Source organism: Molossus molossus, unplaced genomic scaffold (genome assembly GCF_014108415.1).
Source record: "Molossus molossus isolate mMolMol1 unplaced genomic scaffold, mMolMol1.p scaffold_m16_p_10, whole genome shotgun sequence".
Lineage (NCBI taxonomy): Eukaryota > Metazoa > Chordata > Mammalia > Chiroptera > Molossidae > Molossus > Molossus molossus.
The window spans coordinates 7,240,341-7,264,601 of record NW_023425345.1 but is presented as its reverse complement, the minus strand read 5'-3'; the positions used below and the strand labels follow the sequence as shown (position 1 = coordinate 7,264,601).

The following is a 24,261-nucleotide window of genomic DNA, read 5'->3' as shown; positions in this document are numbered from 1 at the left end:
AGGTGTCCAGGCCGACACAAAAACACTGTGGTGAGGACTACAGTTTGGTTCGGGGGGCTCTTCTAGAAGAGCCCATACTTCTATGAAAACACCATATTTTGTAACAGATGTTACTAACAGAATATCTCCGTAAGGTGTTCGCCTGGTAATTTCTAGTACTACCCACCAGAAGCTTAAGAATAGCAGGAACAGCCTTTGGCATCTGCATTTGAGACTCACAAAATTAAGGGGTTTTTTTTGGAAAAGCTTACTGTGAAAATTGGAGTCTTATGCCCTGAAGTCTTTGCTAACACCCATCAATAAGACTATGCCACAGGTGTGGATCCAACATTCGAGCCAAATAAAAGATCAACCTATTCCCTTCCTTCACTCGCAAACAATGCCATTCCTCAGGACAGACCGTCATTCGTCCCTGTCCTGCTGTCCTTAACCAAGCCGTGTGGCTCGCACCAGAACACCGGGAAAGAAGGTAATAGGAAATGTCCAGCTAGTCCTATGTGGTTTAATACTCTGGCGATGGAAGAAGGGCTACATTTACTACCTCCCTAGATCTTCTTTTTTTTCTGTGGGTAAAAGCTAGAAGGAGTAAAATGTTTTTTAAAAATTGCACATATACTTACCACAGCGCCAACTCCATAGCTAGCGGCAGGGGCAAGGGCATGGTAGGGGTCAGCGGTGTACACCCTGCCATAACTGGAAAGAAGAAATACAATCAGGGAGAGAAAGGAAAGACAGTGATCCCCCAAACGTAAGGGTTTACTGTGTGAAGGACTTGTGAGTGACTTGGTCTTAGAACATGATTAGGAAACTGGCAGATTGGGAAAAAAAATCACGTTTTGATTTCCACTCCTAAAAGCAGTGCTCCAAAAATTCTGAAGTCTTCTCTACAATGGAAAAGAAGGGAGTTGGAGATGACAAAGAGGAACACTGGGCTCCAGGAAGTCGTGACAGAGGCCATGAGAAGGCCAGGTCTGCGGGCAGCCCCAGGCACAGGTGCCGTGTGGAAGCGGGGCGGGCAGAGGCGGCGACACGCGGACGGTACGTACCCGTCGCTGTAAGCGGCGGCAGCGGCGGCAGCAGCCGTGGCTGCGGTTGCAGTAGCAGGCTGTGCATATCTGTAGGCTGCATATCCACCCTACAGGAGACAAGAGAACTGACTTTACAGCTACCTCTCCCCCCAGAAAACACAGATGAACACACACACACCCACACACAGACAGACAGACACAGGGAGACACAAACACAGACACACACATGGGAAGAGGATGTTTCAAACTGCATCAGTCTACATGTTACTCCTCCGGAGCAAGAGGAAGCTCATCCAGTGCAGGGACTTGCTTTCCAATTTAAGAAATGAAGATATATGAGTTTTGATCGGTCTTACTCCAGTCTCTGCTGGAACTTTCAACAGGGGAAATTTGGGAGAACTGTGACTGACAGGAAGTATGAATTATAGAATGCAAACATAAAATTTATATGTGTTAACGTCAGCTTCCCTGGTGTGTACTCACATTGATTTGTTGCTAAGAGACTACAGTGTATAACAAAGACCCATACAGAGCTATGCTCAATCGACCGAGTATGTTTGTTAAAAGGCTAAGATAGGCACTGTTTAGAAGGAAAAACCAGGGTAGATCAGAGGTCGGCAACCTTCAGCCTGTGAGCCACTGTTAACTTGCTACCTGTTTCTGAAAGCAATTGTGACAGAGACCATATGGCCTACAAAATCAAAAATATTTACCACTTGGCCCTTTACAGAAAAAGCCTGCTAACTCCAATCTGTACTTCAGACTCAGGCAAGTCAGGCTACCAATGGCTGACACCCATCTGGCTGGATTGAAACAGATGAAGAATCCCCCACCCCAAGCATTTAACTGCATTTATTGTCCTTCCCTAAGATTCTGGATTCACACCTCGTGGTCGCACAGCAGGCTGGGGAGCTTTGTTTCCAGTGGCTCAGATGTCCGCTCAGTCCCAAGGAGTTTCAAATGCTCACATCCTATTATTCCGCCTCAGTTTAGTGCTGGGAAGGTTTTCAGTGTCGGGGTGAAGCACGTGCACTCCAGAAAGTAGTTCCAAAGGAACCACACAAATGCCACGCGAGGCAGGCTATTTCCAAGTGGCAAGCCCTACCTTTTGTTTCTTCTTTACCCTTCTAGAATGCACCTGTTTTGTCTAAATGTAATTCAGGTGTGAGTTTTTATTATTGCCTTTCCCTATCAAATATAACTATGCTCACCTGGCCCATGTTGACACTATTCGGGAGTGAAAGGCAGCACATTCTGTTTCTGCAGGTCAGTGTGTCCATTTCTCACGGACATCTGAGACTTTCTGCCCGGTGCTTTCTACTTTCCATTCCCTCAAATGCCCAAGTTTTGCTAAATCTACGTAAGAAATTTCACAGTTCCTTCTGTATCACTTCTTAGGATCAATAACAAGTCTTTTCCAATGGGACTCTTGCTCTTCTTAGCCATCCGATGTGGCAGCTTCCAGCTTGCTGTTTTTATTTCTGTTCAAATCTTATTTTAAAAATATGTGTAATTTCTTACAGGATGCTTCCTTCTTAGCTAACGCGTGCTTTCTCTACTGAAGAAACTGCACTGTGGAAGAAAACTTACTCTTGCTCTTTATCTTCAAATGTGAGTTCCGTAAACCCTTGATTGGCTTTCAGTGGTTACATGTTATTCCTTCTTTGTTCTTCAAGGGAATGACTGAGAAAACCAAACATTTCTTTCTCAATAACAAATTCTTCTACAGATATTCATATAAATAAGAAAATCCTTATTAGTATTAGCAAACACTGGCATTGAGCTGGCAACGACGGGGCAGCATCCACAGGGGCAGTTTTCGATCAACAGGTTTCCTTCATTCTAGTCAGTTCTGTGGCAGTGGGCAGGCCGGACCAGTGTGGGCAAAGCTGTACACTCCGGCTGCTACCTATACATGTACAAGTTACGTAACTTATAAACTAACGGCAGTTTCTCTTTATTTCTTTTGTAAACTTCTAAAGAGGAAATAAAGCAGTAAAAGCACTTGTTAAACAAAGCTACAAACTAATAAACATTGTTGGAATGTTAGGCTTTAAATGAACCTTAAAGGCTCAGTGTTTCATTACAACAGGAGATGGATCCATCCATTCAGAATTAACGTTTGCTACCGTGAAGTCTGTAGCAGGGTCACCTTTGGTTAACACTCGCTCGTAAACCAGGACAATGTAAACAAGCGTGACGTGGTGTGTCTCTAGGATGCCCTCAAACACCAAAATAATCTTTAAAAAATGTAAAAGTCAAGGTAATAAAAACAGTTAAAGCCCAATATTTGTTTACTTGAGTAGAATCTTTAAAAACGGAAGTTCTGCCCTGGCCAGTTTGGCTCAGCGGTTAGAACGTCAGCCAACGGTCCCGAGAGACCCGGGTTCAGTTCCTGCTAAGGGCACGTACCTCGGTTGCAGTTTGTCCCCGGCCCTGGTTAGTCGAGTGGGTGGCAGCCACTCGATGTGTCCCTTTCACGTCGATGTTTCTCTCTCTCTCTTCCTCCCACTCTATCTGAACGAAACATGGAAAAATGTCCTCAGGTGAGGATAAAAACCAAAACGGAAGTTCTATGCCACAGGGCTCACAAGTACTGTAAGGAAATCTCACTAAGATGGGGATACTGGAGAGTATATCATATCATACAGCTCTGAGCTGTACTGCACTATTTCTGGAAAAAAACCCTCTGAATGAGGTTCCCGATAGAACCATTTCTTCTGCTCCCTTTCCTCAGCCGCTGGACACCATCAGAACCTCAATGTTTTGGGGTAATGTTACTGTTAATCAAAAGACATCAGACTGTGGGAAAGAAGCTTCCTTCTAAGCCAGAAGGAAGCAGACAGAATCGATCTGCAGTAGTTTCCTTCTATGATAAGTGACTTTAGAGTTTGAATTTGATGCTCTATGCTATTCAATTTCAGGAAAACAGGGCAGGGGTGTAAATATTTTATTGACAAGAAAAGGCTCAAGAAGAGTATTAACATTAAGAAAAACTACATTAATGTTTTCTTTTAAAACATAACATTTCAACATCACTACTCTCCTAATTACTTTATGATAATGGTGTTACTGAGAGGTCTTTTAAAGGGGTCTATGTGTAGGATGGGCAGGTAATATCCTAATAAACAAATTTGGTAATTCATTGATTCCTACCCCCACATTAGAAAAATTAAATTGTATATCATGGATTTACTATTCTTAGAGGTAGTCTTACTTTAAAGTTTTTCTGCTCCTGCTTTAAATTGGTTATTGAACAAAATACATCATATAAAACAGGACAAGGAAAATTCAGATATATTTATTTTTATTCCAAATTAGGAATGCATCCAGATTCCAGGCTGAGAAACTTTTCTCAATTTCACTTCTATTAGCAAATCTGAAGTCTTTTATAGAACATGAGAACAAAGTGCAGTTTGAAACACCAAGGTTTTCATTACTGTCTCTTAAGTTTTTCAAAAAGAACAAGGGTGGGGAAGTGGGTAGAAGAGACAGGGTTCAGGCGTGGGGAGGGGATATGGCGCCACATTTATTAATCACATTAAAAACTAAGCATGCCAACATCTGGAGCTAAAACAACCAGCAAAATCACCACGTTCAGACTCAGATTGGCTAACTCTATCTATCCCAGCATTCTCTTGGGACAGCGGTTTGCCCTAGGCTCTACCACAAGCTCGGTGAAGTACACAGCCTCAATTACTAGAGCGTGCAGCCACAACGACCTGGTATTACGGAAACAGTCAGTCACCACTTGAGTTAACATTCCATACCCTAACGACTGGCCCCTCCCCAGCCCAAAGAAAAAGGAAATCTTGCCCACCCTAGCCCTGGCCCACACCACAATGTTAATAATTATAACAAGCAGTAACCCATCTGTTATATCAGAGAAGGGAACAGAGACTCCACTGAGAGATTTAGAGTGAGATGTTAACATTTCTTCAGCTGACTGCACAAACAAACAAACAAAAAAAAGAGGAGAAATAATTCATTTGGAGATATGAAGTCATGAAATAGCTGATGTGTATTGCTTTTAACCATGCACTGATGCAAAACTGAAGCAACCATTAATAATAAAAATTAAAAAGGACATATGTATTTACACACAATCAGACCTGTTTGATCTGAAGCAGTTTGCAGATTCTATCTGTGTGTGATTTGAAATAAAACAAAAAATGGGGATTAGCATGGCCACAGCACACCCTAATGTAGGAGGGCACACACGGACAGCTTTTGGAACCCTGATTGCTGGATAAATTTGGCATGGCTAAGCCTGATCCAAATATACACATGCCCCCTTAAAAATAATTATTTTCTCATTCCTCTGCAATTCATTCTGAATGACTCCTAGTGTTCCCAGTGAGGGCAGCCCCATGCTACACACTGCCCTGTCCAGCCTTCCTGGCCCTGACAACATGCCTCAGTCCAGAGCTGCGGCACAGCCCTCACGTGTATGCTTGCCCTCTGTCAACACCCAGACATTCTGATCCAGTGTTCTCCTAAAATATTTCCTGTTTAAGCACTGTATCATTACACATAGCCATAATGTATCTTTGCCTTCAAATTCCAGCTTTTTCAAAGGAAAATGCTGTTACCTTTAAGATCCTTTTGTTGTTGTTAAAAATCTCAGTTTTCCATGGCTCAAAGTCACCTGGTAGGGATTTTCTACTGTACTCAATCTAATTTATCATCTAATTAACTTGATAGCATTGCCACAATGACCACATGATTTTCTGTACAGTTCTGCAGCTGTGTTTTAAACTAGACAAAATGGAGGAATTCTACGTATCGTCCCTCCTGTATCTGACCTTTATCTGCCACTCTATTCGTTTAATCTCACACTGGCAGATTTCCCCTTGTTTTGATTTTCACCTAGCCTTTAATTTTATTATATTTTGTTTTGGGTTTACATTAAAACAGGACTTTGGTGAGCATGTGATGTCAAGACACCTTCGTTCTACCTGGAAGACAATGACATTATGTGACAGTGAGGAGAAGAGTGTGTATTTCAAGACCAGCAGACAAATGAGAGCTTGTTCCCTCTATGTGGTGCACAGATTCAGAAAGCAGGAGGGGCGGGCAGGTGTGTGGGGGGACGGCAGGTGCAGTGCTGAAGATCACTGCAGCTGGGAGAGCGCTGTTCCAACTGGCCTGGGTCGAATGCTGTGCCTCTGTGCCTCACGCTGTTTGTCCCTACTCGATTCTAACCCCTTCTTTACCTCCTCCCCACTTCAGCTGAGAACTGCTGCTCTATGCTGCTCTCATGTGAGGGGCTCTTGAGGAGACAGTTCTTAATATGGCACCTTTGATAAAAGTAACACAGATGTGAATACAAAAATTTATACTGGTTACAATCAACTTGATATCTCTCACTTATTACTTCTGAGATAATCTGTAATGAATTAAAACTTTCAGACACTCTACTATTCCACATCTCCCCAAAATCACATTCATTTCCAAATTCTTGCTGGATAGCTACATAAACAAACAACTGAATTGTGAAAAGCTATCCTCGCATCCAGCTACCTAACAGTGCACTAGTATCCAAGTGAACTCACTGATCTTGCTTTAAGGTGAAAGGAAAAGCAGAAGGGAAATAACATGTTTCAATTTTAGATTCCCAATGTATCTAGATTTTTAAGGCAACTTCAACCTCATGTGGAAACACAGTCCAACTACTACTATGATTCCACTACAGGGCCCAACCTGGGATTCAAGAGTCCTCTTTGGACAGATTCTACTTCCTCCCTTTCCTCATTTCTTTCACAGTAAGAAAATGTCCCCACCTGCTAAGATCTCCAAATATAAAAGCCAGTTTAAGCACCACTGTTCGATGTGACTGGCAGATACAGAGGTAGCAGGGATGGGACAGTGCATTAACATGCCCGGTGCGGGTATGCGGCAATGGACAGGAGCACTTAATTTTGGAGGTAGTGCCATCATGTATGAACTTGACTGTGTGCACTGCTGAGGTAGCAGGGCTTAGATCACACGCTCACAAGTCTTGATTGTCCAAAAAAGCCTCTGTTCCCATCTCTAACGTGGAGCTGGAATGGTTAGTATAATTCAATTTTTTTCACTGCAATCCACAATCTGATTGATTGGCAGGTCACACTGGCACTCCTACCTGAGGTATTTTAGCGCTAATGATTGGTTCCTGTAAGACTATTCTATAACAGAACACAGGAAGAGCAGTTCAAAACACAGCTGTGGAAGGAAAACAATCATACAAAAGCCCACGAAGGGGCCCACCAGCCTTTTCTTTCCTTTGGATGCAAGCATGCTTTTCACAGGATGATAATTAGGAGCAGTTTGTTACCCATTTAAAAAGTGAATAAGGTGAACCATGCCTTTTCTACTGGTCAAAAACAAACAAACAGGGAGCAGATGGACAAATAATCTATCTGCTACACTCCCAAGTCTTACCTGGGGGTGGGAGGGTGGGGGGAGGTAGGGTCACTTTACAAATTACAGGCACGATCAATAGATCAGTTCTCCAGAGAAGAACGTGCCATAAAAGAAACAGAAAGGAAGAAAATGGCTAGTAGGGATCAGAACAGGCAGAAGACATTTTAAAAACCTCCATAATTAATAGCTTAAATTAATAAAACAAAAGTAGCATCTTAAACTCTTTTCCCTTGTGCCATCTCTCAAGTTCAGTGCCCGTTCTATACTAGACAAACCCTCCACTCTTTCTCTTTCTAACCTGCCTTCTGAGGAACATGAGCCAAGCACCTCGGTGGACTTCCACAGAGGGAAACGGACGGAGAGAAGCAGGACGCATCGAGGTGAGACAACAGGACTTCTCAGTGTGCGTGTTCTTAAGACTCATCCTGTGCCCCCTCACTTATGAAATAGGGAATATAGTTTTAAAAGCTACAATTATATTAGGGCTCACTCAACAGTTAGCTCATAATGTATTCTTATTTTTTATTAGTGGATTTAGATATTATTTCAGCCCTAGTGACCAACTTTTTCCTTCTTAATGTAACTGCTTTAAGATAGGAACTAAAAAAATGATAATAACATTACTATTAATTCTTTTCATCAACAAGGGGCCATGGTTAAAAAAACATTTTGGTAAGATCACTGAATTACTTCTATTTAGCTTGATATGGTAATCCAAAAAGTAGATAAAAATAATTCAAAGGTATTTCGTCAAAAAGTATAGAAATATCCCTCTCCTAATGAAATTATATATTGTGAACTAAGGAAATGAGAGAACTGTCAACAAATATTTCTGGTTGGTTGACTTAACAAGGTGGAAGTAGGCCATACTTCTAAAATCCCCAAATATGGAACACATTAGAAAGAAAAAAAACACCTTGATTTAAGAAATAATTCGTATGGAAAAGTATGCTCTAATAGAACAGATTCCAAAAAAACAACTTTAATAACATAAAGATGAGTTTCATGAGAATATGGATACTAATGTATATGGGAGAATGTACATGCTAAGATCATACGTAAATGTGTACATTTAGAAAAGTGTAATTTGGTGTCAAACTAGGATATAGTTCCCTAATTCTCAACTTTCACTGTGTGATCACAGGAAAGACCATACCTTTCCATACCTCTTGAAAATCATCTGAGGAAAGATGTGAATTTTTATTAAATACTAAGAGAGGTAATAAAATATGGATTAGTTCGGTTTTATGCTTGATTACACAAATAACTTATATAATCCATCCAGGGTGAGTCACAGTCTCTCTGAGAAACATATCTATGAAATGAGAGGATTGAGATCAAAAGGCTAAGATTCCGTGAAGCAGTTGTCAAATTAAAGGACACTTTAAAGGTCTACTCTACAAAGGACAGGTGTGTACGGTCACATACAGTACCTCGTAGGATCAGTTTACCCTATCTCTACTTCCTGCTACACAGAGCCTCTAAGTGCATTCTGGAAGTGCACAAACCGTTTTCAATTGCCAGAGAATCTTTGGCAGATTGTGAAAATGAGTTCACTAAAAAGGTACCCTTATTTATTTTGGGAGGTAAGGGTGGAGAAAGAGCATTTCCAGAGAGTTATAACCTAGGCTCAAGAAAAAATTTCATCATGACAAGTTTATCTTACAAAATTGTTTCTTAAGGATTTGGTGGTTAAACCAAGCTTGCATTCAGAAAAAGATCATTGGGAGAGGTCCCAATAAAAGTCTTCAAAACTCATAAACTTTGACTCTTAGTCAGTTACATGATTTCGTCCAAATTTTAAATAATATGCAACAAACCAATCACAGAACTTTAGCTACAGCTCGACAGTCTAAGTGACGGATTACATGTTAACATGGCTGGCAGTCGACAAATCACGCGTGACAGGCCAGGGTTTGCAAGCAAAGTCTAGGCTGCTGACTCTGCCACTCATTTCCCTCTAGATGGCTCTGAGGAAAGAGACCCACTGGCTGTGAAGCTCTGGATAAAGAAAGGCCTGAGGCAACTGAATATTTTGTTTCCTCTCATTCCTACCCGTTCTTCACTGGCATCCGTTCCTCCTTTCCCTCTCATAGGGTAGTGCTCTCTCAAAGGATGTAAAACAGGAAAACACCAATTCAGAAAGCTTACTGCCATCTACATAAATCAAAGCTCTAATGATCTAGAGAGGGTGTGAAATGAGAAGAAAGGGGACAGAGTTGGTTTAAGACTAAGCTATCTCGTCATTCATGTATGTACATGACACGACAGTAATAAAGGACTTTAAACCTGCTGATCATCTCACAAATAGAGTAGTGATCCATAGACCATCTGTGGGTATAGGGAAGGGAAAAGAATATGTCCAGTAGACTGACTCTAGCAATGATCAGGAACCCAAAGGCTTAGTTTTGGCACCCAGGGGCAAGCGCAGTGGCAGAGAAGCATGCTTGCATTCTTAAATATATAAATATATATATATATATATCCACAAGGAAAAAGAAAATAAAAATTAAATAAATTATATTTAAAAAAACCAAACCAAACCAAAGAAACAGAAAAAAAAAGGCTGGCTTGTCAGGGGGTGGGGTCGAGAAGGCCCCAGTGTGTGTACTTACATAGAGGTCAGCACCGTAAAATCCGTCCTGGTAAACCACACTGCAGAAAATCCACACAAAAACAAAAACAAAAAAACAAAAGAACAGAAACACATTCCGGTTATTGAGGACGGCAGCATGCACATGCGCTCTACACGGCAGGTGATGTATGAATACACGCCCTGGGCTCGGCCATTGAGGGAGGAAAGTGGACTGTGCACCCACGTTACTCAGCTCCAGGACATGTGCGGAGGGAAAGGAAAGCAAACCTGCAATGAACCACTTGAATGTCTGGTAATTAAAGTAAGATGAGAACAATAAAGAGTATTCCCAGAGGGCCTAATACAGCTATGGGAAATCTGCTGGATTGGAAACATCAACTTTTCATACCTGGAGTATTTTTTAAATTAAGAGGAAGTTTTTCTTTAAGGAGTGTCAAAAGATGTGTGTGTATCTGTGGGTGGGTGTGTAGGGGCTGGCATAAAGAGAGGGGTTTAGCATAAAAAAAAAAAATGAACCCACAGAATTCCATTAAGGCGAGACCTAGGCAAAAGTATATTTCAAAATTATGTTTAGTATTTTATTTTATTTTTGTAGTAATATGTAAAATTTTTCTGATATCCATACATCACCTGCTTTTTACCCTGCACATTAGACATGCGATAAGATTTGGCTGATCACACAAGCATGCAAAGTATTATTATTCAGCATTTTAAGAACCAATGCAACACCTCAGAAAACAAGTCAATCAATTCTGACCAAAGTAAACAGAGAAATGTAATTAAAAAAAAAAACAACAACAAAAAAAAACACAACCAAAAATACCCACAATGCATTGCTTTCACAAGCAGAGATAATGAGCTAATAAAGGTTAAGGTGATTGGTCCAAGGTCCAAGAATTGAAAGGTGCAGTGGGGATCCCAGATAGTAACAATATAATCCAGAGTGGGAAGGAGTAACTGGAAGATTTTAAGGGTTCTTTTTTGACCATAAGAGTATTTATGGAATTCTTAAAAATACAATTATTAACTGAAGTTCTGGGCATGACCTGTTTTATTTAAAAGAATAAAACTGAAAAGGTAGTTGATTAGGAGTTGAAGGGTTTATTTTCCTGCTTAGAAAATTAACTTGTATCAAACCAAGTAGCTGATTCTTTTTGTTTTAATCCTAAGCGACACTAAACTATTAAAATTAAAATACAGATTTCAAACTTTTTGAGATATTTTGTGCATTTCTGCATATAATTTCCCCAAAACATTACTTTGGGACCAAGAGACATGGAACAGTAGTAGAGCTAAAAGATAAGACTTCTTCATATTTGTTAAATCAAGATTTGTCTATTTTAAATTAGAAGATCTGTTTATTGTTTATTCAACTTAACAAACTGGAAAATTTCATCACTACCTTTTCTGTTACAATAAACAAGTTAGCAAGTAAAATCATCACATCACTTTTTTAACTTAAATATGAAGTCACTTATTTCTTACAGGTAGTGGGAAAGTTTCTGAATTCTACTTCCAGCGACATGTTGTGTTTACAGGATAGGAGGGTCACACTTGGCAAAGCCCCCAATATGCTGTGCCTTTGTCTTACACGACAGGCAAATTAAACTCATCCGTGATTGTTCATTTAGCTAACGTCTATCCATTTTTCACAGTCTCCAATTGCAATTAAAGAATGGTATTAGAAAGTAATCTGCTTTTCTACTGCATTTTGTAAAAAAATAGACTTGTTCATAATGAGAAGTCTAATAAAATGCAAAGTGTTGATGCCAAGTTAACCTTCAAGATTAGTTAAACTTCAAGTATTTCAGTATGGGGATACAGGCAAAGACTGAAAAACATTTCTTCTATAGAGGAGAGTGGTGGCATTAAAAACATGAATAACTTTTATACTAAGTTACATCACTTACTGGGAATATTCACCTAAATTCTAGAAGAATTCTAATATTCCCCATATCAAATGCCACAAGGAGACTAGAACACAATGATTAATGATGAAATTAGTTTACTAAGCTGAGAAGCAATTTTAGCCATTCCCCATAAAATACTGGACTTATTCCTTGCCATCTTCCATGTAAATAGGTGGTTCAGTTAATAAAAAAGAAAACATGGGAAATTAGTGTTCAATGTAATGCATAGAAATTGATGTGACTAGACATAAAAATAAAAATATCTTTGAGCAAATATATACCTGACACAGACTTGGTAGAGAATGGGTTCTCAAGTTTGGCCAATAGACTGAAATGACCTACATTGAACAAGAATGAATTGAACCACTTTGTAAAGCAACTCAGGAATATTACAAAATCAAGTCCCATGTTTCTGGTGAGCAGTATCTCTTTGCAACCATGACAGTAAACTCTCTTGGACTGAAATGGAAGATGCTTCATGAACAACTGTCCTAGTGTGTAGAATTTCCAAAAGGTTTGTTTTTATGTTTTACTGAAATATTTCTTGATGAAACAATACTACGTCTTTATTTACTTCTTTAAAAAGAGATGTGAGAGGCTGAAGGTCAAAGGTCAAGTTGAGAGAAAAAAGGATAAAACTAAAAGCAAGTAATGGCAGAAGATGGAGATGATGGAATGCATGGGAGTTAAACATCTATACACTGCAAACAAAAGTTTATTTCTAAAGCAGTTCCCTTCCAGTGGCTTCTGGAGCCTGCCCACTTCAACATGCATACTTGTCTCATCTACTAAAAATGCTTCCATTCTGTGAAATAGGGGACTCCTAATGGCATGTCCATCTGGTCTAGGAATGAATGCTAAATTAGCACACCTGAAAGCCAATTTTTCTGTCAGAAAAGGTCCTACAAAGCAGGTTCTTTCCCTTAAATTTTAACTAAGTAGCAATGAATAGACTCCTCCACCACTATGTTTATTCCTCCACAAGAATATGGAAAAAAAAAACCTGTTACAGGTAGAGAAAAGGTGAAGAATACAAATGTCACATCTTTGAGGAAGGAAAGTCCTTGATACAACTAACTTATAAAAAGTCCACTATAAAAATATACATTCAGGCTGACACTGAGAAACAACTAAAAACAAGGCCTGCCATCTTCACTCCTTCTCCCTACTCAGGACAAAGGATTTATTTGTTGCTATGGAATCATTCCACTGCATGAGACACCCTCCACACAAAAATCAAAGGGTGAAGGATGCTCAGCTACATTAGTTGTTTTACCATCATTCAGAAGCCAACTGTAGTTTAATTCTTCCTACTTCTCCCTTTCTCCCTTGATTCAATTGGACTTGGTTCGTCTTTGAATTAACCTCTTTTAATCCGTTTCCTACAAAGAAAGCAAATCCATTGTGGGTAACTAGCTCTGCTGTTCGCCACCCAGGCAGTGAAACCACAAGGGAGGGCACATGTGACAGCCTCAGCCCCAGCCCAGGGTGGTGACGGGTGAACACAGCAGATGCAGTCTTGTACTACAATCTTGAGCTCCTATTTTGGTTCTCTGCAGTAGTGTTAATTCATATTCGTGCGATGCTGAGTGAACTCCATGCCAACACATTGCTAGTAAACACAAGGCAGTTCTGGCTACTGTCTTAAGCCGCTACCTTGAGGGCTTAAGGTGGCCAAAATGAAGATTTATATAATGAATTGATATTTGTTATATTCTGATGATGGTATATTTTGGTTCTTGCCATCTAATCCGTTAATTTGCAAATATTCACAGAATCTCTACTATGTGGCACGGCAACATCCCAGGATTTATAAGAAGGCCATAGTATTTTCTTGTCCAATTGCTTACTTTAGAATCTAATACTTACCCTGGATAGGCGGGAATGGCTGTTGGAGGTACTGCTCGGACTGCACCATAAACCGTCCGTCCCCTGCCCCTCAGATGGGCTCCTCTGAAAGCGGCCGCCGTGGTGGCTGCAGTTGGGTAAGGGAATCCAGGAACTAAAGGGAGACCCAAAATATGACAGAAATGTCAACTTGCATTCAACAAGTAGGTGTACAATCACAACTTGCTTTGCACCAACCACAGGAAAGGTTAAAAAGTATGTACAACATGTTTTCTGAAAAAAGAAATGGAAAGAGACCCAATATGCAAAAGCTCATGATAGCAAGCCTCGTTCATCAAAAATCTTGAGGTTTCTCTGCTCCTTCCCAATTCTAGCGTTACAATGCAAGCTGGCGAGCAGATCAAGAAGCTCTAAGAACTACTGCCACACTTTTAATTTCTGTGGACAGTTTAAACGAACTGCTATAAACCCCTAACTGGCCAATTATTAATCTTGTTTCCAACATTATTATGTGCAAATCAAATTATCCTAAGAATATTCTTTTGTGTTTTTACATGGTGTGAAACTCCAAGGCACACAATAGTTTTCAGGCATTTCATCTCATTAAACAACTTTACTTCTTTATCTAAAATGTTTTAATCCAGAAATGTAAGGAGAGAGGAAACTATGTCTCCCTTAAGTCCTTACATCCTGTAGAGGCAGCCACTGTCAAAGGGTCTGTGTTACGTGTGCTATCCTCTGGAAGGCATGCAGAGACACTGATTCCATGTCCACTGAACTGTCTATAACTCTTGCTAGAGCAAAATGGCTCAGGTCAAAGTAACTCTGAGATATCAACAGAGCTGAGAATAATCAATATTCCTGGAGGTGCTTTTGAGTGATACTCTACCAGAGGGCCCAAAGCTGACTCGTAGAGAACATATATAATATATTCCACAAATACTTACTTCTTTTGTTTTCTTTATTATCAAGTACAGACTAAAATGTTCTTTACATGCTCTCATCCCCCTCTGCTTTTTCCAACTATTTATGCTTTGGTCAGACAGATCTAGCACAGGCTAAGCAGAACAAGGCATTGTGACAGTATTCTCTCTCCTGGGAAGGCTTCCTTTTCAGTTATGTATTCTACTTGGGGGTAAAAAGACTTCTAGTGTATATCACTGCTTACTCACAACAGTCAAAATCTATGCCAGGCCAATATAGGCTACTTACTGATTAAAGGAATGTAAGTGTTAATGCCCCCTCTTCCTGATAGGGGAACTGCCGCTTCATTGCCCAGGGACACATCTGCTTGGAAGCTGGATGCTGATTGTATTAAAAAAAATTAAAAATGCAAAAAGATTACAAAGGAATAGAGAATTGCAAAACAACTGATGTTGTTACGGTTAAATAGCACACATGGAAAAATCAACTTAAATACTACCTGCATATAACTCGGGGCCATATACAGCTCCAACTACTGGGCTTAATTTCCAACCTGAAATGGAAGAGGAGACGATCAGTTAAAATGGCATGAGGAATACAGGGAAACAGAGTGATGTGCAGTTGGCTTCAGACACCTCAGGGTTTATTTTGGTCTACTCTTAACTTTTATTTAGAACGCTAGTTGGGGTTTGTATGAGAAAGTAATGTCTTTTCCAGACCCGATTATCTTTTTTTAAAAATAAATGTTTAAAAATATATATGTTTTTATTGATTTCAGAGAGAGAGAGAGAGAGAGAGAAACAAGAGAAAGAGAAATATCAATTTGATACCTCCTACAGGCCCCCTACTGGAGATCAAACCCACAACCCAGACATGTGCTCTGAGTGGGACTCAAATGGTGACCTTCCAGTGCATGGGACAATGCTCAACCAACTGAGCCACACTTGCCTGGGCAGACCTGATTATCTTTAAGCAAGACTAGCACAGTGAAGGGATAATGAGGGCCGGGGAAGGGGGGGGGGGGGGAGAGGAGTAAAGGGAAAGAGAGAAAAACATTGGGAGGGAGGGAGGAAAATAAAAAAAGGACTGACAGAAGGAAAAATCAAACAAACAAATCTTAGGGTTTGGTACAGTGTCTCTCATTGAACTGCCTAATGACTCCTTCTTTGTTTAGAAAAAAGAAACAAGGCAGAATACTGTCTACGTCATTCTATACCACACTGTGATACACTTTCTTATATATCATCTTAACACTATTTACTATTCTAATTGTTTTATAAAGGTATTCTTTGACTGAATTCAAATTTGATCTGGATCTTTGAACTTCATGTTTGATTATACAATGCTGATGGGATTCTGGGTAAACTGAAATCGCCTTTCATCGGGATTTCACTGGGGTTAACCAAGTCAACAAGGAGAAACAGGCAATAATAACATTCAAGCTACATTCCCAACTTCAGTGCATCTATTCTGAGATTTTAATTTATAAAGAATACATTTAAGTTAATCACACTTTTAAAGGATACTAGACTGCTATTGAATATTAGCATAAATATTTATAAATTTTAAGTATTTATAAACATTAGGTTTGGTGTCAATTATATTTCTCCATTCCCTTCTTATATTTATAGGAATATGACAAGTGTTAAGTAAAATGTATACTGCCCATGGTTAAAGATTAGAATTACATATAAAAACTTTAGTTAATAAATATTTATTGCATTTTACACACAAATAAGCAAATATGCCCTATTATGTTTCTGAAAGACTAGTTCTTTGGTTTACTTCTTTGATATTAGCTTAAGGGCCTAACACGTTGTGCCACTGCTATTCCATAAAATTATAAATAGAAAGAAGAAGAAAATGTCAATTATCAGATTTAAATGGCTACATTATTCAAGAGAAAACCTATTCATTTTGAATCAATCTAATTCCCATTCATTATTTTATGTGCTCACAGACATGCCCTTTCATTATTCTACATAAATATTGGGCCAAATCTGGGTTCAAATCCTACTGGAGTTGTAAGAGCACAAATGTCCTGTAATATCAAGACAAATCAAGTGATTCCAACCACCATAATCTAAAATGCTGAGAATTCACCAGAAGGGTACCCAGTACACTTCTACCACAACCTTTAACGCTCCAGACAGATTTCTAAAATGTGGCTCCATTAGACTTGAATATCGATTTATAATATTCAAAAAGGACCTTCTTCTTTCCTACCAATGGCACTAATATTACTTAAGCACTTCCTTTAAATGCATATAATGGATTCACATTATAATAATGGTATACAATGATATGCTGTCAATATGTTGAATATATTTAGTTTTGTACAATTTAGAATACATTTTCACAGATGTTTATGCCATTTTGACCTTCACAAACCCAAGATAGGTACTACCTATGACAATAAGTAAGTAGTATATTTCTCTGGATTGCATTTCCTAAATAATAAGCTAAGAGGAAGAGGGTTGGATGTTGATGACTTCTAAAGGCTTCCTGATGCTAAAATTCTGATTGCAAATTTATAGAGATGGAAACAGAATCAGATAGGTTAGAAAACTGTCTTACTGTCAACAGAGTAAAATGAAGAGTCAAATCTAGAAGTAGAATTTCTGTCTTCTGAATTCCAATGGCTCTTTCTGCCCCAACATTCTTCCTGGATCTAAAGGAAATCTGACATACTTTGTCTCTCCTTATTTCAGTCTACATTGGGTTTATATAAAAATTGCAGACACTTCCACTTTTGTGATAGCGGTGAAAAGAAGAGAACAAGAGGCATGGGAGGTGGTGGTATCACGATACACCACTGATAAAATAAGTAGGGACAATGCAAATTATGCTGATCTGTATCATCTATTTGAAAGCTGGGTTAAATATATTTCTTCCAGACTTCGTGGGATACACTCAATACTAATATACTTCCATTTGATTTAAGACATTACCAGCACATACTGTCACTTTAGCAGTTAGGTTCAAACTTTCACAAAGCACTAAAAAGGGAGAAATTCTTTTTTTATTCTAGATAAATCCTGCAGAACTAACTCTAAAATATACAACAGAGAATGAGTTGCTCAGACCAAAGCAGAGCTGGAGACCTCAGGACCCAATGCATTCAGTTTCCCTTTTTCCCAAGATGGTCCTATAGAATACAATTTGCAAACCACTGCTGCATAGGCTAATCTCATTTAGAGAACATGAGTCTAGATTAAATTTGACAACTGATGTAAATGTTTTGTTTCTGTGAGACAAGAGTCACAGAATATTTTCTTCTCAATGAAAAATATTTATAAACTCAGTATATGACATGTAATCATGGAATAGAAAATAGCATGCATGTGCACGCGCGCACGCGCACACAGACACACCCACACCCACACACACACACACACAAACACCCACACAACCCATGGCTGTTAGCTCTAGAAAAAAGGAGGGCAACGGGGGTCAAGAATTATTTTACTCATGTTCAGATAAATAACAATTAGCAGTAAAAGTGAGAGTTGGTGAGCATCCAGGGGTATTATGGACAAGTCTAATAGTGTATCACAAAGAACTATGGCAGATAAAAAAGAGAATGCTCTAGTTGGACCTAACTTGAGTTAACAGGTAACCTCAAATGACATATTCACACTGTGTATCAGATGAACTTTACTAAGAACATAACACCTTAACAAGTAAAAAAATTAGCTTATTTCTAAGAGAAAAGTTAACCTCTAAAAAATACCCTTCTAAAGACAACATTTCCATGTGAATGAAACAAATTGTCTTAAGACTAAAATCAAGAGAGATTCTTTGATATGTATGAAAAGCTCACATATTTACACATGAATAAATGACATCACTGTGAAGATGACTATGATCTCTTACCATTTGCATATGGTGTGACCATCTTCTTATTGGTCATCACACGTGCTGTAGCATTATTCACCTGAAAATAGAAAGAAGGGGTGGGGGTGGGGGTAAGCAGACCACATTAAGGAACATGATGTTACTCATCCAAACACATAGTACTTAGTTTAAAATGTAAATTTCAGAGAGCATTGATTTAAATAATATGGCAATATAAAATATTAATATATAGTATTTTAATTAAAGTGTTTATTAAATGAGGCTAACAAGAGTAAAATGCAGTTTCTTAGACTCCCAATGGAAAACTAGGGCCACTTTAAAGTACTCCAAAGAAAAAATACATTTGTAAGTTCTTTGGAGACCTCTTAAACAGAGAAGTTTCTGCATTAAGAAAAATACAGGAAAAGAGTAAATTAGAAACAACTCTGTTTTCACATGAACTCTGAAGTTCATTAATAAAACAGAGGAAATAGATTTACAAAAAGATAAAATAAATCTGTGGATTTCACCTATTCTAATGTTCACCATTTTTGGTATGTTTCTATAGTTTGAAGTTAGTCAACAAATATAGGAACTTAGATTTCCGTGTTGACAGTCTTCAGAACCATTGTGAATTTCCTAGACTATCTGTTCTATCCATTAATAAATACAGTTTTCAGAAGGCCTTTAAATCAGGTACATAAAAGAACTGAAAAAAAAATAAAGCATACGTTTCTTTTGTTTTATGGTACTCTCCACCCTCATTACAGATTGGCATAATCTAAAGCATTCTCAGTGAGAGGGTATGAAAGTATTTCTGATGAAGAAAAGAAGCTTAAAAGCCAGGGTACTGCAACCCATCTCTGACAGGAGGTGAAGTCTCACCAAAGAACTTGATTATATACTGTGTTGTCAGGTTATAAAACAAACCAGTTTTGAAAAAAATAATCAAATATATAAAATATAAATAAGTCTTATTTTGCTTCTGGGGATTTACATAAGGCTTAATTTGTATAGTGATAAATTTGTGTTACGAAAAGTCCAATTTTAGGTAGAATTGGAACTAAAAAAATGTTTTCATGTGTCTTTTAGGATTTGTATAGTGGTAATATTCCTATGTCAGGAAAAGAGCTTGAAACTCCATTTACTCTAGTTTGACCCACCAAATAATACAAACATTTCACATTTAAAAAGAATGGGATACAACAATGATGAGACTGAGAGCATGCTGTTAAAAAACACACACACACAAATAAAAGAAAGGAGTAAACAACCACTTGGGGGAAGAAGGGAGAAAGTGAAGAGCAAGGTGCTCACGGACAGGAATCAGAATGAGGCAAGAGCTTACACTAGCTGCTAGAGCAGAATGCACCCAAGCACTTAAAAGAAAATTGGCCAGAACCAATCGGAGGCCACCAGTCAGCAAAAGAGATCAATAGCTGCATATAACAGAGAAAAGGGTAGGAAAGGAATAGGGGAAAGGACAGGAACAGCACTTGGGCAGAGAATGAAAAGGCAGGGAAAAGTAAAAGTCAGGGAGGGCATCACGGGCAGGAAGGGGAGCCATCAAGGGCAAAGAAAGAACAGTCACAGCTCTAAACACAGGTTTGGGAAAGAGGAAAAGTAGGAAAGGAAGTCAGGGCAGGAAGTGCATTAATAAAACCAGCCAAACTGGAGTTCAGTAACTCTGAGTAAGATGTGCAAAGGGAAAAATCATCATGACGCCAGTATCAAACAGCTCAGACTGCTACAAAACAATGTACATCCAAAGTCCAGGCGGCATTACTCAACAGCATTGAAAATAAAAGGGGGAAGGGAAAGGAAGAGGAGCAACAAGTCAAATCACATTTGTCGTGTTAATGTGAGATGGCAGATGGACTTTTTCTTTCTTACTTAATTGTTTTGTAATTACATTTTATAAAGCTTCTTCTCTAGTGCTTTGGTTTCACTTACCGCCAATGGGCACCATCGCCAGCATTGTGTATAGTTACCATGGAAAGAGGGAGTCAAGTGAAGGGCCCTAAATGCTAAACCATTGGAAAGGGAGGGGAAAAAAAAAAGCAAAATATGCAGACATCTTACTCAAAATGGTGGCTTTTATATTTCATACTTTTCAAAACTGGGAAAGGGGAAAGGAGCCAGGTAACCTTCACTGCCTCATTAAGTAAGAAGGGCTGGCGAACACCAGGTGCTGACTCAATCACAATGACAGCACATTCACCAGGCAACCGCCAAACCCTCTGCTTGAGGATTGTATCCATTAACTTGAAATTCTTGACATTAAATATATTTGATGAGTTTTGGATTCTTTCCTCCCTCCCACATCCTCTATGATCTTCTATTCCTTGCTTATTACACACATGTGGAGGTGAACTGGCCTCCAGACAGAGAGAGAGAGAGAGAGAGAGCGAGAGAGAGAGAGAGAGAGAGAGAGAGAGAGAGAGAGGGCATTGACTGGCTTCTTGATTTATTATAGGACACAATGTTATAAATTGGATAGAGACAGACATTTTTAAAGTTAGTTTTACTTTGGCCTGATCACAAGAATTTGGAGTCTCGCATACTGAAGCAAAGGAAAAAAATCAAGAGAGCAGAAGGATGAACACTTTGGAGGAAAAAAGTAAATGAAAAATACACATACACACACACACAAGTAAAACAAAATTAAGATCCCCAAACAACCAAAATAGGAAGGGAGAAGGGTAGAAGTGTTACTTTTATACATTTTAGTGCAAGATGAAGGACACAGAGACACAAACACACATACATGTATGCACACACACTAACAAGACAGGGCTTCAAATGTGAAATAAGTAAGGCAAAACACAAAAAGAGAAACAAAAATATAAACCAGAAGTTGAATTATTGAAGACATGCACCTCGATTTTACGGCCCTCTACCACGGTGCCGTGTAATTTCTCCCTGGCCCTGTCTGCATCAGCACTATTCTCGAAAGTTACGAACCCGAATCCCTGCATGCAGCGGGAGAAGGGGGAAAACATGCACATCGTTATATTGAAATACTGATCTCTTGGTAAATAGAGAAAAATATATCACAGTATGAAACTGACATCAGCAACAACTCAGCAATATGTTCCCGAAGTCACATTTTTTGGACCATGCATATTTTGTAAAGGGAAATTAAATCCAATAAGAGAATAAAGAACTGTAGTGGTAGTAATAATAATAATATAATTAACAATAATAACAATAATAAAACATAAAGCACGTGAGGCCAGACCAAAATTAAGGTACAGAGTTACTCGGGTCAAATTAGTAAATCAAAAATCTCAGTATTTTTTTAAAATGTCCTACTGTTCTCTCTGAATTCCTGCTGTTAATATATATATATATATCCCTTTATGTAATACTACAAAATACTTAATTAAATCGATTATTCCCTAGTAACTTCTACATGAAACTTGATATTTAAGTACAATCATTATATAATGAGATTTTTAGGAAGTCTAATCATTTGAGCTCCCACTTTTGCCTCTTGCTTATACCAGCATTAATTCCTATGGAAACAGGATAATTAAAGACATAATCTTGATGTACAGCTCTGTAGGTACTGGGTGTGGTAAAGAAAAGCACTTATGTTCATCTAAGCAAATGAAACTATCACTAAGCAGTGGTCAGCCACTTATGACATTTCTTCAGTGACAATTTTAAATGACCAGCCTGGCACACAGAGTAAATAGACAGGTCTGAGCAAAAGTAGGTTTACAGTTGTATGCACGAGAAAGTTTATTCTTGTATTATTTTCCATATGAACAGCTATAAGCCTACTTGTGCCCACCCCTGTATGTTCAGCTGAAAATTGCTTTTCTAAATTTGTCTGAGTTGACATCTACATCTACTACTAAATGTATTATAGCAATTTTCCACATATAAAGAAAAAAGGAACAGTCAAAAAGGCAATGAAAATGAGATCTACGTTAGTGACATCAATTGCATACTATTCAACAAGTAAAGAATATCATAAAACAGCAATATAGTTGCTACCTTGAGTTAGGATTAATTTATTTGTGTTGGAGATACTGAGAACAAAAAGAAAACGTGGAGCTTTACTTCACTAAGTGGACAAAGCAGGAGACCAAGGAGGGAACCATCTTTATTGTTCACATTACATTTGAAAAGGCCGTATGGGTTATGACAGTACTGGTAACTTCAACATCAGCAGGATTTACTGCACGCAGCTAGTTCATAGAGCATTTTATCCATTCCACCGCACCTCATTTAGGTGCAACTATACAATTTTTCTCAAGCTGTTTACATCTGTGAAGTGGTAATTCTTAGAATTTTTTGGAAAGGGTCTCATTTCTTAATAGTGTCACTGTTCCTCTAGAATTCTTTGACTGTTCCATTATTTATGTTACTCAAGTTCTGCTTTACAGCTTAATACCATGAGTTCTCCTATATACACAAAACATGGTCTTAACTGAGATGGTAAACACTGTGCATTGCTCAATAAAATTTTATAAAAGCAACTCCATCATTTTGAAGGATCTCATTACTCAGCACATTCTAAATGATTATATGGTTGGGATCACCATAAATTCCCTAGAACATGCAATGCTACACTGATAGAAAATTTTAAACCTATGTTGCTTAGGATAGAATATTATGGGTAAGTTTGGTTAATACTTCACTTTAAAATGTAAATGTGTTGAAAATATCAATGGGAACACATTTTGAAAATCAAATTTTCATGTCAGCTTCTATTGGTATTCAAGGGCAAGTTACTAATTAATTACACCATTTGTTGTCTCCACTAGATCTGCTTTAGACAGGAAACTAGTTCTTCAGTTCTGGAGAATCCTCCAAAAAGGTCTATCTTTTCAGAGACATCACAGATAGGGATGGGTTTCTTTTGTTTTTGTTTTTTATCCTCACCCAAGGACATTTTTGCATTTATTTTCAGATAGAGCGGGAGAGAAGGGGGAAGAGAAAGAGAAACATTGATGTGAGAGAGATGCATCAAATGGTTGCCAAACCAGCCAGGGCAGGGATGAGTTTTTATATCACATTTTATAAGTATTATTAGCTGTAATCCAATTGACTGTCATAGCCTTATACATTTTATGCCTTGGGTTAAATTAATAAATTAGTACTTAGAAAACAGATTATGTGCAGACTAAAGCTGGGTTTATTTTTTTGTTTTGTTTTTTTATCCTCATCCAAGGACATTTTTCCATTTTTGTTCAGATAGAGTAGGAAGGAGAGAGAGAGGAAGAGAGGGAGAGAAAGAAACATCGACATGAAAGGGACACATTGAGTGGCTGCCTCCCGCACAACCCCAACTGGGGCCAGGGACAAACTGCAACCGAGGCACACACCCTTAGCAGGAACCAAACCCGGGTCTCTCTGGACCGCGGGTCGACGCTCTAACCGCTGAACCAAACTGGCCAGGGCTAAAGCTGGGTTTTTAATTTGAGCATTATGACTATATCGACACACATACATACATACATATATACATGTTTGTCCTTTATATACAACTATGGGGTAGAAAGGCTAAATCTGTTGGTTTCATCTAGAAGGTAAAGAAACTGAGACGAACTGAGGTCAAGTACTCAATCATCAACAAGGCTCAAAGCATCAACAAGGGCTTCTTCCTTCCCTGTAGCTTCTTCCTACAGCTAACGGTAAGGACATTAAAAATTCAGCTTTAAAATCTAAGTTCAGTATTCTACTTACTAAAATACATTAG

General features: G+C 38.6%; 1 protein-coding gene across 11 annotated transcripts in view; it reads right to left on the bottom strand.

Annotated features, from left to right (window-relative positions):
- Positions 1-24,261, bottom strand: part of RBFOX2 (RNA binding fox-1 homolog 2) — a 292,073-nt gene that overhangs the window by 2,013 nt on the left and 265,799 nt on the right. For 4 of the 11 annotated variants that reach the window (XM_036252092.1, XM_036252094.1, XM_036252097.1 and 1 more), the window contains 8 exons: positions 21,428-21,520; positions 18,588-18,648; positions 15,211-15,264; positions 15,000-15,092; positions 13,809-13,941; positions 7,153-7,195; positions 1,047-1,135; positions 621-693 (listed from right to left, as the gene is read on the bottom strand). In XM_036252092.1, the coding sequence (XP_036107985.1) occupies positions 621-693; positions 1,047-1,135; positions 7,153-7,195; positions 13,809-13,941; positions 15,000-15,092; positions 15,211-15,264; positions 18,588-18,648; positions 21,428-21,520 (639 nt within the window). Of the gene's footprint in view, positions 1-620; positions 694-1,046; positions 1,136-5,140; positions 5,173-7,152; positions 7,196-10,048; positions 10,089-13,808; positions 13,942-14,999; positions 15,093-15,210; positions 15,265-18,587; positions 18,649-21,427; positions 21,521-24,261 lie in introns of all 11 variants that reach the window. The other 7 variants (XM_036252093.1, XM_036252095.1, XM_036252096.1 and 4 more) reach the window with 4 other exon arrangements.